This window comes from Vipera berus, assembly GCF_964194415.1.
Source record: "Vipera berus genome assembly, chromosome: 13".
NCBI lineage: Eukaryota > Metazoa > Chordata > Lepidosauria > Squamata > Viperidae > Vipera > Vipera berus.
Genome location: NC_138216.1, coordinates 7,185,267 through 7,199,409, shown reverse-complemented (window position 1 = coordinate 7,199,409; position 14,143 = coordinate 7,185,267). Strand labels below are relative to the sequence as shown.

General features: G+C 48.1%; 1 protein-coding gene across 1 annotated transcript in view; it reads right to left on the bottom strand.

Moving 5' to 3' along the window:
- SHISA9 (shisa family member 9) overlaps positions 1-7,417 on the bottom strand; it is a gene marked incomplete at its 5' end in the record, with an annotated part of 166,353 nt that extends 158,936 nt beyond the window's left edge. Inside the window, one exon of the mRNA XM_081337965.1 lies at positions 6,600-7,417. Within this exon, the coding sequence (XP_081194091.1) occupies positions 6,600-7,417 (818 nt within the window). The remainder of the gene's footprint in view (positions 1-6,599) is intronic.
- Between the last annotated feature and the right edge of the window lie 6,726 nt (positions 7,418-14,143).

Below are 14,143 nucleotides of genomic sequence, written 5' to 3'. Positions count from 1 at the left end.
CTCCGTTTCAAAGCCAAAGAGCCAGCGCTTGTCCGAGGACATCTCCGTGGTCATGTGGCCGGCATGACTAGACGCCAAAGGCGCACGGAACGCTGTTACCTTCCCACCGGAGTGGTCCCTATTTTTCTACTTGCATTTTTACGTGCTTTCGAACTGCTAGGTTGGCAGAAGCTGGGACGAGTAACAGGCGCTCACTCTGTTACGCGGCACTCGGGATTCGACCCACCAAACTGCCGACCTTCCGATCGACAAGCTCAGCGTCCTAACCCACTGAGCCACCGCGTCCCTGTTCTGTTGTATGCTTTGTTCAAACTTTTCCTAAGTTTTCTGCATCTTCTCTTTTGGCCTGCTGCTTGCCTTTCCATCATTCTAGCTTTGTCCAGACTTTTCACGGTCAAGAAGGGCTGGGAAACAGACCAGAAAATTCCTCTTTCTTTTTTTCCAACCTTCAGGCCTCCAGCTATACAAGAGCCAAAGGGAAGGTAACAGGGACAGAACATTAGCTTAGCCAAAAGAACAAGATTTCCGAATTGTGTTTTTTTTTTTCATGCACTAAAGAGATGGGCATCCCGCTATTTTTTTACCGCTGAAGATGTTCGGGAATCGAGAAAGTGTTGTTAAATGCACAACAGGTTTTGTGTACAAGTACAGTAATCCTCGACGTACGGCCACCATTGAGCCCAAAATTTAGGTTGCTAAGCGAGACGGTTGTTCAATGGATTTTGCCCCACTTGACAAAACTTTCCTGCCTCCGTCGTTCAGTGAGTCAGTTGTTGAGTTAGCAACACGGTTGTTAAGTGAATCTGGCTTCACCAATTGACTTTGCTTGTCAGAAGGTCGCCAAAGGGGAATCACGTGAGTCCGGGACACTGTGACCGTCATAAACGTGAGCCAGTTGCCAAACATCCAACCTTTGATAACGTGACTACGAGGATGCTGCCATGGTCCTCAGTGTGGGGGGGAAAAAACCCACACATCATAAGTCACTTTTCCCAGTGCTGTTCTATCTTTGAACAGTCACTAAGTGAATTGCTGAAAGTCGAAGACACTCCACCCTCTGTTGTGATCCGCTTCTTCCTCCTCCGAATTCCATCACGCTCATTTAAAATCCAAACTTCTTCTCTGGAAATGGAACTTTCCCTCAAAGGGTGGGTTTAATCAGATCCTTATACGAATTCATTTTCTAACCTCACTCAAACGGGCTGGCTTCAGACCTCCTACAAAGCCAGGAGTTGGGGTGGGGGAGTGGGGAGGTGGGGAACTCACGGTGAACATTGCTCTCCGGCTCAGCTTGCCACGTGAGCGTGCCTGGCAGGCCTTTTATCTGACCTGGGTTGAATGTACCGTGTGAAGCCCTCTTTTGAAAGAGCGAAACAGACTGCGTGCTAGGGTGATCGAGTAGCGTGAAGACCCCAGTGGCCTTCCAACTGATTGACTGCACAGACGGCAGTGTCCCTCTGACCTTTTCAACTCTCCACATCTTTGGGGCTTTGATGTTGTTGCTTTTTGTGCCTTTGGGTCTGTTTTGACTCTCCTGGTGACTGTCTGGAGTAGGCTCTGCAGTTTTCTTGGCAAAGGGTTGGGGGTTTGGGGGGAGGGGGGGAAGAGGGAGTGGTTTATTGAGAGCGGTGGGCCCAAGCGTTACCCAACTGGATTCGTGAACTAGAATTTGCTTTCTCCCAGGTTCTAGCCTGATGGCTCTAAGCACAACCCCAAACAGAATATAATCAAAAATCCCCAATGGGGTAATTAAAGTTGAAAATAAGCAGTGTAGAAGCACAAAGAAAGAAGACCAAAAAAAAAAATGCCAGTAATCTCAACTATTGCTCCATGATGCCACATGTCCGCAGAATAATTAACCTTCTATTCTACCTCCTAAAGAGGACTCAAGGGGAAAATCAAACACCTAATTTCTTACCATACACACACACACACACACACACACACACACACACACTAGGGGACGCAGTGGCTCAGTGGGTTAGGACACTGAGCTTGTCGATCAGAAGGTCGGCAGTTTGGCGGGTCGAATCCCAAGAGCCGTGTAACAGAGTGAGCGCCTGTTACTCGTCCCAGCTTCTGCCAACCTAGCAGTTCGAAAGCACGTAAAAATGCAAGTAGAAAAATAGGGACCACTATGGTGGGAAGGTAACAGCGCTCCGTGCGCCTTTGGCGTCTAGTCATGCCGGCCACATGACCACGGAGACGTCCCTCGGACAAGCGCTGGCTCTTCGGCTTTGAAACGGAGATGAGCAGTGGCCCCTAGAGTCGGAAACGACTAGCACACATGTGCGGGGGAACCTTTACCTTTTTATATATATACTCTAGCATTAAAATAAGCAAACTGATAGAAATGATTTATTTCAGGTGAACGCCATGCAGCATCTCTACTATAATATGTTTAACACTAGCAAGGCATTTAAGCTTGGATCAATGCAAAAGCTGTTAAATATCCTCAATAAATAAAAAAGGTAGATAGAGTTGTATAAATTGCCTTTTTTCAGCCCAAAATGATTATCTTTCAACTACACTCTTATACACTAGCTTAACCAGGTCAGATAAAACCTTGGGATCTTCTTCTCCGTGGAAAGCTCCGTATGTGTTTATCGTGATTAGGCTAGATAGATGGTGGAGAGAAACAGACACGTGTCCACACATGCAAGCCTACATGCACAAAACATACACATTTACTGAGAGAAAGAGGCTTAATGTCTGAATCCGATCTATCTGGTGAACTTAGGATGTATCTTGCACATCTGTAGTGCCAACCCCCCCCCCCAAAAAAGGATTCATTCAGTAAACAGGTAAAATATGTTACGTGAATGATGTGTTCATCATTGTAATAGTTTTGGATGCTGCAAGAATGCGAAACTATCACGAAAAGTTGTCTGGCTGTTAGAGAGGCCAAGGAACCATAGGATGGTTTAAATAAGTTCTACCTTGGTCACCTAGCAAGGAAACCAACAACTTCATCTTCAACCACAGAACAGAATAACAGAGTTAGAAGGGACCTCCAACAGGGGCATCTGTTGGAGGTCTCTGTTATTCTGTTCTGTCCATTCTGCCCTGTTCTGCTTTGTCCATTTTAGAATACAGGAGATCGAATAGGAAGGGACCTTGGAGGTCTTCCAGTCCAACCCCCTGCAAATGGCAGGAGATCCTACACTATTTTGTTCAGTGTCATCTTCTCAACACCTTGACCTGTGGACTCTTTAACTGGGTATTGTTTGAGATGGAATGTGGGATACACCAGCCTAGACTCAGGTTGAAGAGATGCCCTCATTCACCAGTTCCATTTTGTACCCTTAGAAACTACTCCTTTAGTAGTTTCTACTCCTTTAGAGGTGAGACTGTCTCCATTACAGATGGCCAGTCTCCTGATAAGAAGGGGTTTTTAAGGCAAGGGTGGGTGAAAGGCCAGTCAAGATCTGCTGTCAGATCTCTGGCAACTTAGACCAGCAGGAATCTTGGATCCCAACAGAGAACTGCAAAATCCAGAAAAATCTCCTCGCCGCGCACAGCTGAAGGGAGTGAGCTTGGAACAACCAGGAGAGATTTGGTTGTGGGGGAAAAAATTAGGAGTAAAATACATTTTGGAGCATCTGAAGGGATTCCTAACTTCCGTATAGTCTTAAAGACATTCTGTTCAGAACCAGTTCACTGTTGCTTATCGTCTACTCTACTGGATTGATCTCAGGACTGTAGTAATCGCAAAACAGACTACGAAGCTCGCCATTGCCTCTCTCTGGTTTAACGTGTCCTGTTTGGGCAATCGTAGCTTCCATTCATTCCTTCAGTCCTCAGTCAGGATGGTGTGCAGGAAGCACACACACACACACACACACACACACACACACACACACACACCAAGCCCACTAGTCCCAAAGGAAATTATTTCCTAAAAGTTAGCTTTTGGAAACAGCAAGCAGTGGATACAGGCAAATCACACCTTACAACGACGGAGGGGGGAAAAAATGGAAGAGGGTTCAGTCTGGTCTTCTTGGAGAATGTAGATTTCAAGGAAAGGTTTGATCACAGGGAGGACAAGCTCCCTTCTGGAAGGGGGAAGTTAAGCAGAAGGGGACGACGACGAAGAAGCAAATGATCAAAACTGGGGCCTTTTTCGACTGCGCCGAGTCTCAGATTCTGTAGGATGCGTGTAAACGCATTGGTTCCAACTCTTTTCTTCTTCCCGCAATAACATGGCATGGTGAATGACCTCGGCGTTTTACATTGCACCTGTATTGATATCATTCAGAGGCTACAGAAACACGGAGATCTGAATAAGGGGAAGGAAGGGGTCTCTTCCAATCTTTTCAACAACAACAAGAAGAAAGCAGAAGACAGAAAAGCACCCGCAAACTTTCTTGGCCTGGAATTAGCGGATGAAGACGCCTCACCTTGGACAGGAGCAAGCTTTCTCTCACTCCTTCCCCCCACCCCCACCCCCACCCCTCAGCAAACCTTAGAGAAGATCACAGGAGCTTTGGGTCCCAACCCATTGCCTGCACTAGGCTTTCTTCTTGGTAGTAAAAAAAAATGATCGCCCATCAGCCAGCTTATAAATAGCATATAATTGCTAGTGAAAGGAATGGGTGATGCATTCTGAGAACTATTTTGGGTGCCTGGATGCAGGGGGGGCGGGGGGCGAAGCTGTTAATCACAAAGCAAACTGCAAGATCCCAGGCTGGCAAGGTACTCCAGGTGTTTAGTCCATCCCGAATGTTGGGGGATGGAGGAAAGAGAGAGAGAAAGAGAGAGAGAGAGAGAGAAAGAGAATACTGACCTACATGGCATTAGTGTTATAGTCTGGTCTAGCTCCAAAGGTTGACACCTATTCAAATGTTTAATTATAAAGTTTGTTGAAAAAATTCCCATGTTCCAGCATAACATAAAGGAAGTGGCCTTAGTGTATATGAAATACCTGGTGTTTAGTCCATTTTGGGGGATGGAGGAAGGAGAGAGAGAGAGAAAGAAAGAGAGAGAGAGAGAGAGAGAGAGAGAATGGGAAGGGAGATAGACCCCAAATGAAGAACCTTGACTGACCACCACTCACTTCAGCTGCACCCAATAGAAAAGCATTTTCTGGTGATGCCATCGTTCCTCTTGAGAACTTCTTCCATAAGCAGATATCCATCTCAGGTGGCACGGAAAAGCCACCAGGTTGGGTGTTTTTTTTTTTTGGACAACAGTCCTCCCCTCCATTACCCAACCCAAGAGTGAAGGAAGACAGGCGCCCCAAAGCACCCTTGCTTTCTTACTTCTCCAATGAAGCTATTGGCTCTGTTTTTCTCTCCCCACCCTCCTCCTCCTCCTCCTCCTTTTTTTTTGGTTGCTTTTAATTGTTTTTATTTGATCTACAAAATGTCTCTCCCCATCTGTTTTGCTTTCATGTGTTGGGGATTAGCATAATGAATCAGACAGACCCTATAACTTGACAAATGAATTGCAACTTTGGAGTCCCTCCTGTTGCCATCAGGGTGGGCAGCAGGGAAATTTGGTGGGGAGATGCTGGATGGAATTTCAAGAAGAGGCAACAGGCCAAAACAGATTCCACCAGCCCGGTCCTCACCCCCTGAGGCGGTTGGAGTTACAAACAGCTTGAACCCAGCAGCATTGTTTGGCAAAGGGAAGGGGGTGTAGGTCTGAACTAAGGCCAGCCATTGCTCAGTGGGTATAGCGCTGAAATAAATGGGTGCCCCACAAACACATCCACACACTGCTTTTCACCCGGTGTCTGTTCTCATCAGACAGCAGAATGTGCATGCGGTGTTATCATGCTATTAAGCACCCCTATCTTTACTGTAGGGACCAAGCTTTTGCAAGTTTATACCTCCAGGGTGGGTTTCTGTGAGTTGGACCACCTGGAATTGTATGGTTATCTAATGGATTCCATGTTAGGGTATATCTCTGCTTTTGGTGAGCTCTGGATTGGAAGCAGAGTGATTGGGAAATTGCAGGAAAGGCCCCCACTTTTTTGAGCCCCACGTAGCAAGATGATAAAGGGGTGTGTGCATGCAGACACGTGTGAGTGTATGTGTGTGTTGGCGGTTGGGCATGCTGCTGGGCATTGATTTGTCCCCCACAGAGGATTTGGCCCTACACATCCATCAGAGTTCCAACAGATGCAATGGGGAAAAATCTTTCTACGGTTCTGGCTGTGTTAATCCAACATCCTTAATGGTTTTCCGTTCTTGCTGCTTCTCCAACATCTGTAAGTGGATGTGACTTCTTTCCTGTCCACCTCACTCTTGAGGGGGTCTTGCCACAATTGCACAAGACGTGTGTGTGTGTGTGTGTGTGTGTGTGTGTGTGTGTGTGTGTTGACTGCGCCTGCAAACCCTCCCCTTCTCTTTTCCAAGCTTTATAAGATTGAAGGAGAGGACATGCACTTACCCCCCACACACACACACACACACTCCAAGAAGAGAAGATGTTCACCCCATCGTGGCTGGGAGGGTTTCCCCACCCCCCCAATGCTAAAACAGCAGAACAGGCCTTCGGCAGGTGGCATATGGCACTGGTGTGGGAGGAGGAGTGGGTTGGGAAGGGGAGGGTCCCCCCCAAAAAGGAAGGAGGAGGAAAGGAGCTCAGCTTACCTGGACATGTGTTCCCGCTGGGGCCGGTGTGCTTTCTCCAGCCCCAGTTTGGTGAAGATGCCCACCAAGACCATCACAGCGACCACCCCACAGATGATGTAGACGATCAGGTTGGTCTTGTCGCGGGTGGGGTCGTGGGACGGGTCCATGGGGCGGTTGGTCATCTTGCGCCCGTTCAGCCAGGGGGGCTTGATGTAGTTGGTGCAAACCTCCTGGTCCAGCCGCCTCTTCTGATCCTGGCAGCAGAAGCGGAAGCCGCAGGTGCCACAGCAAAATGGGTAGCCGCGGACGCTGCAGTTGAAAGCCTCGTCCCACTGGCCCATCACATCAAAGTAGCCCCGGCATGCCTCCGGGCTGGGGGGCGGCTCCGAGGCGTCGGCGGGTGGAGGCTCAGCCGCTCGGCTGTGGTTCCCGCCGGAATCGAAGAGCATCACGATGCTGCCCAGGTGCTGCCCGACTTTCTCCTGGGCCTGACACGGGAGAGGGGGGAGAAACTCTGCTGCCAGGTAGCCCAAAACCAAACGGAGGAAGCCCTTCATCCTTCGCAGCGCAACACCGGGACACCTGAGGTTGCCTTCCCTGCTGCTGCTGCCGCCGCCGTCGCCGCCGCCGCAATTCAAGGCTCCCGACGCTCCGGCGCTGCGCCAAGGATTGTACATAAAGGGGGGTCTCTCTTGGGCTGGCACCCTCGGCGCGGTCTTCCGCTCTTCTCCCCGCAGTTGGGAGCTAGGGCGGGATGTCAGCACCGCGGACAGCTCCGGGATTTCAGGACGGCCGGCAGCTCCACGCAGCCTTGCAGGGCCGCCTCTGCCGAGCATGCGGGGTTGGAGGGGGGGTGGGGGCGCGGGGGGCGGGGTACCCCTCCTCCTCCCTCCCGCCAGACCCCCCCCCTCCTCGCCTCTTCCCACCTTCTCACAGCTTCCAAAGCTGGGGAGGGAAGTGTGAGCGGCGGCACTTGTAGAGTGTGGAGAGACACCCAGAAAAAGAGAGAGAGAGAGAGAGAGAGAGAGAGAGAGAGAGAGAGAGAGACACGGAGAGAGACACCGAGAGAGAGACACCGAGAGACAGAGAGAGAGAGAGAGAGAGAGAGACCGAGAGAGAGAGAGAGAGAGAGAGAGAGAGAGAGAGAGAGAATGAGTGGCCAAAAGAAAAAGGGGGGAGGGGGGAGGAGCAGGAGCGGCAAGAGTCGGGGGAGGGAGGGGGCAACTGGGGTGGGGGACTCACGCCGTTGGGGGGGAGGGGAAATCAAAAGACTCCCCGAGAGACGGAGAGTGCGGGGTGTGTGTGTGTGTGTGTGTGTGGCAGGAGGTGGAGAAGGGAAGGAGGTTGCAGAGAGAACGGAATGGGCTTTTTCTTTTTGCAGAGGGAAAGCAGATTGCGGTGGGGGGGGGGCAGAGGACGAGGAGGAGAGAAAAAAAAAAGAGCCAGGTCCCTTCTCTCTTCCTTCTCCCTTCAAGGTCCCCCACTCCTCCTCCTCCACCGCCGGCGCCGCCGCCACACACACACACACACACACACACACACACAGCCCGCCGCCAGAGCGCTGGCCAAGTTCTCCAGCGGGGAAAACTCTTGCTAGGAGACGCGCGACCCTCCCACCGCACCGGCAAGGAGGAGGGGCGGAGACTCGGGCTGCTGCAGCTTCTGTAAAAAAAAGACCTGCATGAGAGTCGAGAGCGGAGCGTGGGTCTCTTCTTCTGACTCCCCCTCCAACTAAGGCGCACGCAGACACACACACACACACACACACACACACACACAAGCGCACACGCGCGCACACACATGCACGCACGTGAGCGCCCAGGTCCTGCCCATGGAGAAGGAAACGGGCAGAGAGAATGGAGTAAGAGGCAGAGGCAATTTGAACGGGGGCGGTTAATGGGGGGGGGCACGCACCCTCTACTCTGCTTCCGAGTGACTTTCTTGCATCTTTAAACCTTCCGCCAAGGTCCTGTTAGAAGGAGCAGCGGTGGCAGCGGGGCGGGGCTGGGTGAGAAGAGGAGTGGGGTGTTATTGGATCAACAACAACAAAAAATGGAAGAAATGGGATAGCGATCCTTAGGGCCAGGGAAGGAAAGGTCTGGGCTGCGAAGTCACACACACACACACACACACACACACACACACACACATACACACACACCCAAAACCAGTCAAAGGCAATATCCAGACAACAGGCTTAAAACCACTTCAAAAAAAAAGCAAAGCAACATTTGATTAGAGTTAACCTCCCTTGCTCTGTTTCTTCCTGGCCTGACGTTGCAAAGAAATATTTCCTGGTTGCTTCCAGTATTGTGCCCAGTCAGAAGTGGGTTCCTTCTGAATGCAGATATGAGCATCTGGGGTGAATGTAGCATTGATGTCCAATCTCAGAGCGTTGCTGTGTGTGGCTAAAAGGGGCAGAGGAAAGAATATATCAAGCTTCGCGCGGCACTTTTAAGGCCAGGTTTTAAAAACACCTTTCTCGTTTTTTCTGGCAAACTAGGTAACCTCATCGGTGCAAGGTCAACCCTGAGCTACAAATAATTCTCTTTTATCAACACCTTTCTTGAGTTTACAACCCAATGACTTCCTCATTGGTCGGGTTCACACCAACTGCCAAGACGATGGCCAGGTTTCCAGAAGAGGCCAAATCCTAGGCTAATCGATCCATTTTAGCCTGATCTGGCATGGTTTGCAACTGGGTTTGTATGTAGTCCTGCATGGTGAAGGTAGAAGGTAAAGGAAATGAGCAGGCATTTATGGATTCATTTAAGACATCCTTCCCAACCTATTATTCTCTATCTCAGGGTTTCCTCAATCCTGGCAACTTTGAGATATGTGGACTTCAACTCCCACAGTTGCCCAGCCAGCAGGCTTACCCACAGTCTGTTGAAAACACCTGGTTGTAGTGGTTATCCAAAATGTGGACTTTCTAGTGTACCGACTACAACACCCAGAATATATATTATTCACGTGATTGACAAGCTGTGCATTTACCCAGAAAGCACTTCCTGACAATAATAACTATTAGTGATTTTGTTTCTTACCATCCAGACCAAACCATCTGTAACAGCCAAACTCAACAGGTGTATTTAGCTCCTTCCTTCCTTCCTTCTTAGCAATAGACTTAAATACCACTTCACAGTGCCACTACGGCTTCCTTCCTTCCTTCCTTCTTTCCTTCCTTCCTTCCTTCCTTCCTTCCTTCCTTCCTTCCTTCCTTCCTTCCTTCCCTCCTCTCTTAAATCAGGCTTTGGAACTACACAAACACACACACACACACACACACATATACATACATATACATACACACACAGAGACATATATGTACATATATATATACACACACATATACATATACATATACATATACATATACATATACATATACATATATATATATATATATAAAGAAGGAAGCTGAAGCCACCAGCCTGATGATGACGGATGGGATTCCGTCGAAACGTTGCTCCTACACCTTTAGTTCTATGCGGGGAAAAACCCGAATGACCAAAGATCCAAATATATATACATATACATATATCTATACATATATATACATAACATATATATATTATATATATATATATAACATATATATCATATACATATACATATACATATACATATACATATACATATACATATATATATATAACACATAAAGGTAAAGGTAAAGGTTCCCCCGCACATGCATGCTAGTCGTTTCCGACTCTAGGGGCCAGTGCCCATCTCCGTTTCAAAGCTGAAGAGCCAGCGCTTGTCCGAGGACGTCTCCGTGGTCATGTGGCCGGCATGACTAGATGCCAAAGGCGCACGGAACGCTGTTACCTTCCCACCGTAGGGGTCCCTATTTTTCTACTTGCATTTTTACGTGCTTTCGAACTGCTAGGTTGGCAGAAGCTGGGACGAGTAACAGGCGCTCACTCTGTTAGGCGGCACTCGGGATTCGACCCGCCAAACTGCCGACCATCTGATCGACAAGCTCAGCGTCCTAACCCACTGAGCCACCGCGTCCCTTAGATATAACACATACACATATATATAACATATAACATACACACACACACAAACAAAATCTGTGGTTTGGGGACAACCAACTCTTGAGATTGCAAAAAATGGATCTGGAAAGGCTAAGCACAAAACGACTTGCTGAGATTGTTGCAACAGACTGATAAGCTAACCCCTCGGGGTCCCAGCACTTCTTTCTTGTTGAGGTTGGGTTGGCGCTTCCATCCAGAAGGGAAGCGGAGCCTCCGCTGAGACGCAGTCCTTCCCCTGACATTTGACAAGGAAGATGGATCAAAGTGAAAACATCCACCATGAACTATTTGGCATTATCCTGTTCTTACAGTCATCTTGAAAAGGCACTGGGATAAATGACTTCTATATTTCAGCCCAGGCAGCAGCGTTCTGTTGTAGCAAGAAGAACGGGGCAATCAATTAAGGCACAATAATTATGAGCTAAACTGAAAGCTGAGTGAAATGTAATGGGCTATAGATGGAATTATTCATTCTCAAGGGATGCTCTGCGTTCCAACTGCAATCACTATACGAAAACATCTATATTTCAGTGTTGAGTTCACATTCCAGGTTTCAGGGCGTCCCTGGGAAAAACGAAAGGCTGTCTCAGGATCAGATCCAGAAATAATCATTCCTACCCAGCCAATTGTTATAAAGAATCAAATTGCCTCGCTGTGATTTTTTTCCCCTTTTGTCTGTGGTGTAAAGGTAGTCCTAGATTTATGACTAGAGTTTCCATTGCTAAAGCAAGGTAGTTGTTCAGTGAGTTGCATCTGATTTAACAACTTATTTGGGCAGGGTTGTTAAGCAAACCAGTGCAGAACAGAATATTAAACATATGCAAACTCTTTAATGCAGCGGCTCTCAAAATTTGGGTGCCAGGGACCAATTCCTTGGAGACAGGTTTTTCCCACAGACCAGAGTGAGTGTGATTTTGCGTGTTGCCTACATCCTGCATGTGTGCAGATGGGGTTTTGCTCCTTTGTGCAGCAAGGTTTCTGGTGTGCTATGGACCGGTGTCGGTCTGTGGCCCAAGGATTGGGGACCCCCTGCTACAAACCACTTAGAGAGGGCTGTAAAGAACCGTGTAGCGGTATATAATTGTCATTGCTGTTTTAGTGCAGGGCTTCTCAACTTCAGCAACTTTAAGATGTGGGGATTTCAACTCCCAGAATTCCATGGCTGGGGAATTCTGGGAGCTGAAATCCACACGCCTTAAATTTGCTAAGTTTGAAAAACACAGCTGTAGCGATTCCCCGGGGGGGGGTGGTGGAAATTACAACTTAATCAAAGACTTCTGAGCTTTCTTGATTCTTTCAGGATATCTCTTTTCCCTGAACCAAGCACGAAAGAGGTCTCAGAGGCCTTTTGTTAATAAAATGAACTCTAATACGATTTTTTTTTTTAAAAAAAAAAAAGCAGAATTCCCCACACAAAGCTACCGGTGAGTATAATCTTGCATTTTTCTGCTTTTTCTTAGAGTCCTGCAAATAAAAGGAAAAGCAGAGCTTCGTGAGAAACCCTGAAGAATTCAGGCCTCGCGCAGAAAAATCCCCCCATAATAAACAGATTTTCTTCTCTTCCCCCTTCTTCCCTTGCTTAGAATCCAGTCAATCTTCAGAATATCAGTTGAATTAACTCTGAAAGATTTGTTTAGCTGGTCTCCAGGGTGATAACTGGAGTTGCAAAACTGCGGGTTCTCAGACGAAAGGCACAGGGGCCGAAATGGGGGCGGGGGGGGGGGAAGGGGAAGGAAGCAGCTGAAGAAAAACAGGCATCTCTCTCTCTCTCTCTCTCTCTCTCTCTCTCTCTCTCTCTCTCTCTCTCTGCTAAGTGGCCCTGGGAGTTTGGATGCCAGTTGGAGGCGACCTTCCCCAAATCGGGGCGGGGGGGGGGAGTTTGAGCCCAAACAAACGGCCACAATTGGTCTGATTTTGATTTTTCACTTGGTTTCCAATGGCTGGATGGATAGTCCTTGACTTACAACCATTCGTTTAGCAGCCGTTCAAAGCGATAATGACCCTGAGGAAAGTGATTTATCAACGGTCCTGGTGCTTACAGCCATCTCAGCATCCCACCTGATCAAAAATTTGACCACTTGGCACCCAGCACGTGTTATGACAGTTGCAGTGTCATGTGATCACCGGTTGAAGGATCACGTCTAGTTTAATGACGAGAAGGACGAGGGGTGACAGGGTAGCAGCCTTCCAATATCTCAGGTGCTGCCCCAAAGATGAGGGAGTCAAGCTATTCTCCAAAGCCCCTGAAGGCAGGACAAGACGCAACAGAGGGAAACTAACCAAGGAGAGAAGCAACCTACAACTAAGGAGAAATTTCCTGGCAGTGGGAACAATTAACCAGTGAAGCAACCTGCCTCCAGAATCTGTGGATGCTCCAACACTGGAAGTTTTTAAGAAGAGACAGGACAGCCATTTGTCTGAAATGGTATAGGGTTTCCTGCCTGAGCAGGGGGTTGGACTAGATGACCTCCAAGGTCCCTTCCATCTCTTCTCTTCTCTTCTCTTCTCTTCTCTTCTCTTCTCTTCTCTTCTCTTCTCTTCTCTTCTCTTAGCCTAGCCTAGCCTAGCCTAGCCTAGCCTAGCCTAGCCTAGCCTAGCCTAGCCTAGCCTAGCCATGTGATCACCATTTGCGATCCCAGCCAGCTTCCGACAAGCAAACTCAATGGAGGAATCTGGATTCATCTAATAATTGCATGATACTCTTTAACAACCACAGCGATTTGCTTAACAACTGTGGGGGGAAAGGTCATAAAATGGGGCACAACTCACTTAGCAACTGTCTTGCTTAGCAACGGAAATCCTGGCCTTAGTTGTGATCAAAAGTCAAGGACTACCTGTAACCAGCAATCACCATCTTTGACTTCCAGACTTTCTGGGTTAAGGGGTCAGCCTACGAATGGCAGGAGAGAAGACTGTTGGCCACCAAGTGGTGGACTAAGGGTGGTCCTTGACAGGATTCAATTGGGCTACTCTGACATTTCTTATGATTTCAGGGTCTTGGAGGACGTAGACATTCTGCCCATGGGTCTTTACGGAAATCTTTCATGACAATTTTCAGGCCGTCAAAAAAGAACATAGCGGCTGGGCCACCATCAAAGCTGACACCAACCAGAGCATAGAAAAAACTCAAGCAGTGCAAGAGAGGAAGATGTGGAGAGACCTGGCCCATAGAATTGCCAAGATTTGGATTCAACTGAAAGGATAACATCATCATCATCAACAACAACCTTATTCATGACAATATAATAAAACGGTTCTGTGTTTCGAAGGTGGCCTGCCAGCTGACCGTCTAAGACTAAGTCAAATCTTGACTGCCCTTCAACTTGACTTTCTGAAACTCGATTCTTCTCACCGCCCTGTGAAATCCAGGATCATCTTCCACCTGCAAGGAGATCTCCATCATTGTTTTGGTATCTCTTACATGAATTGTGTCAGCCTGCTGAAAACAATGGGAGCACTTGGGAAATCATCCATGTTCTAGTCTTTCAACTCAAGATATAAATTAGTCTTGCTTTCTTT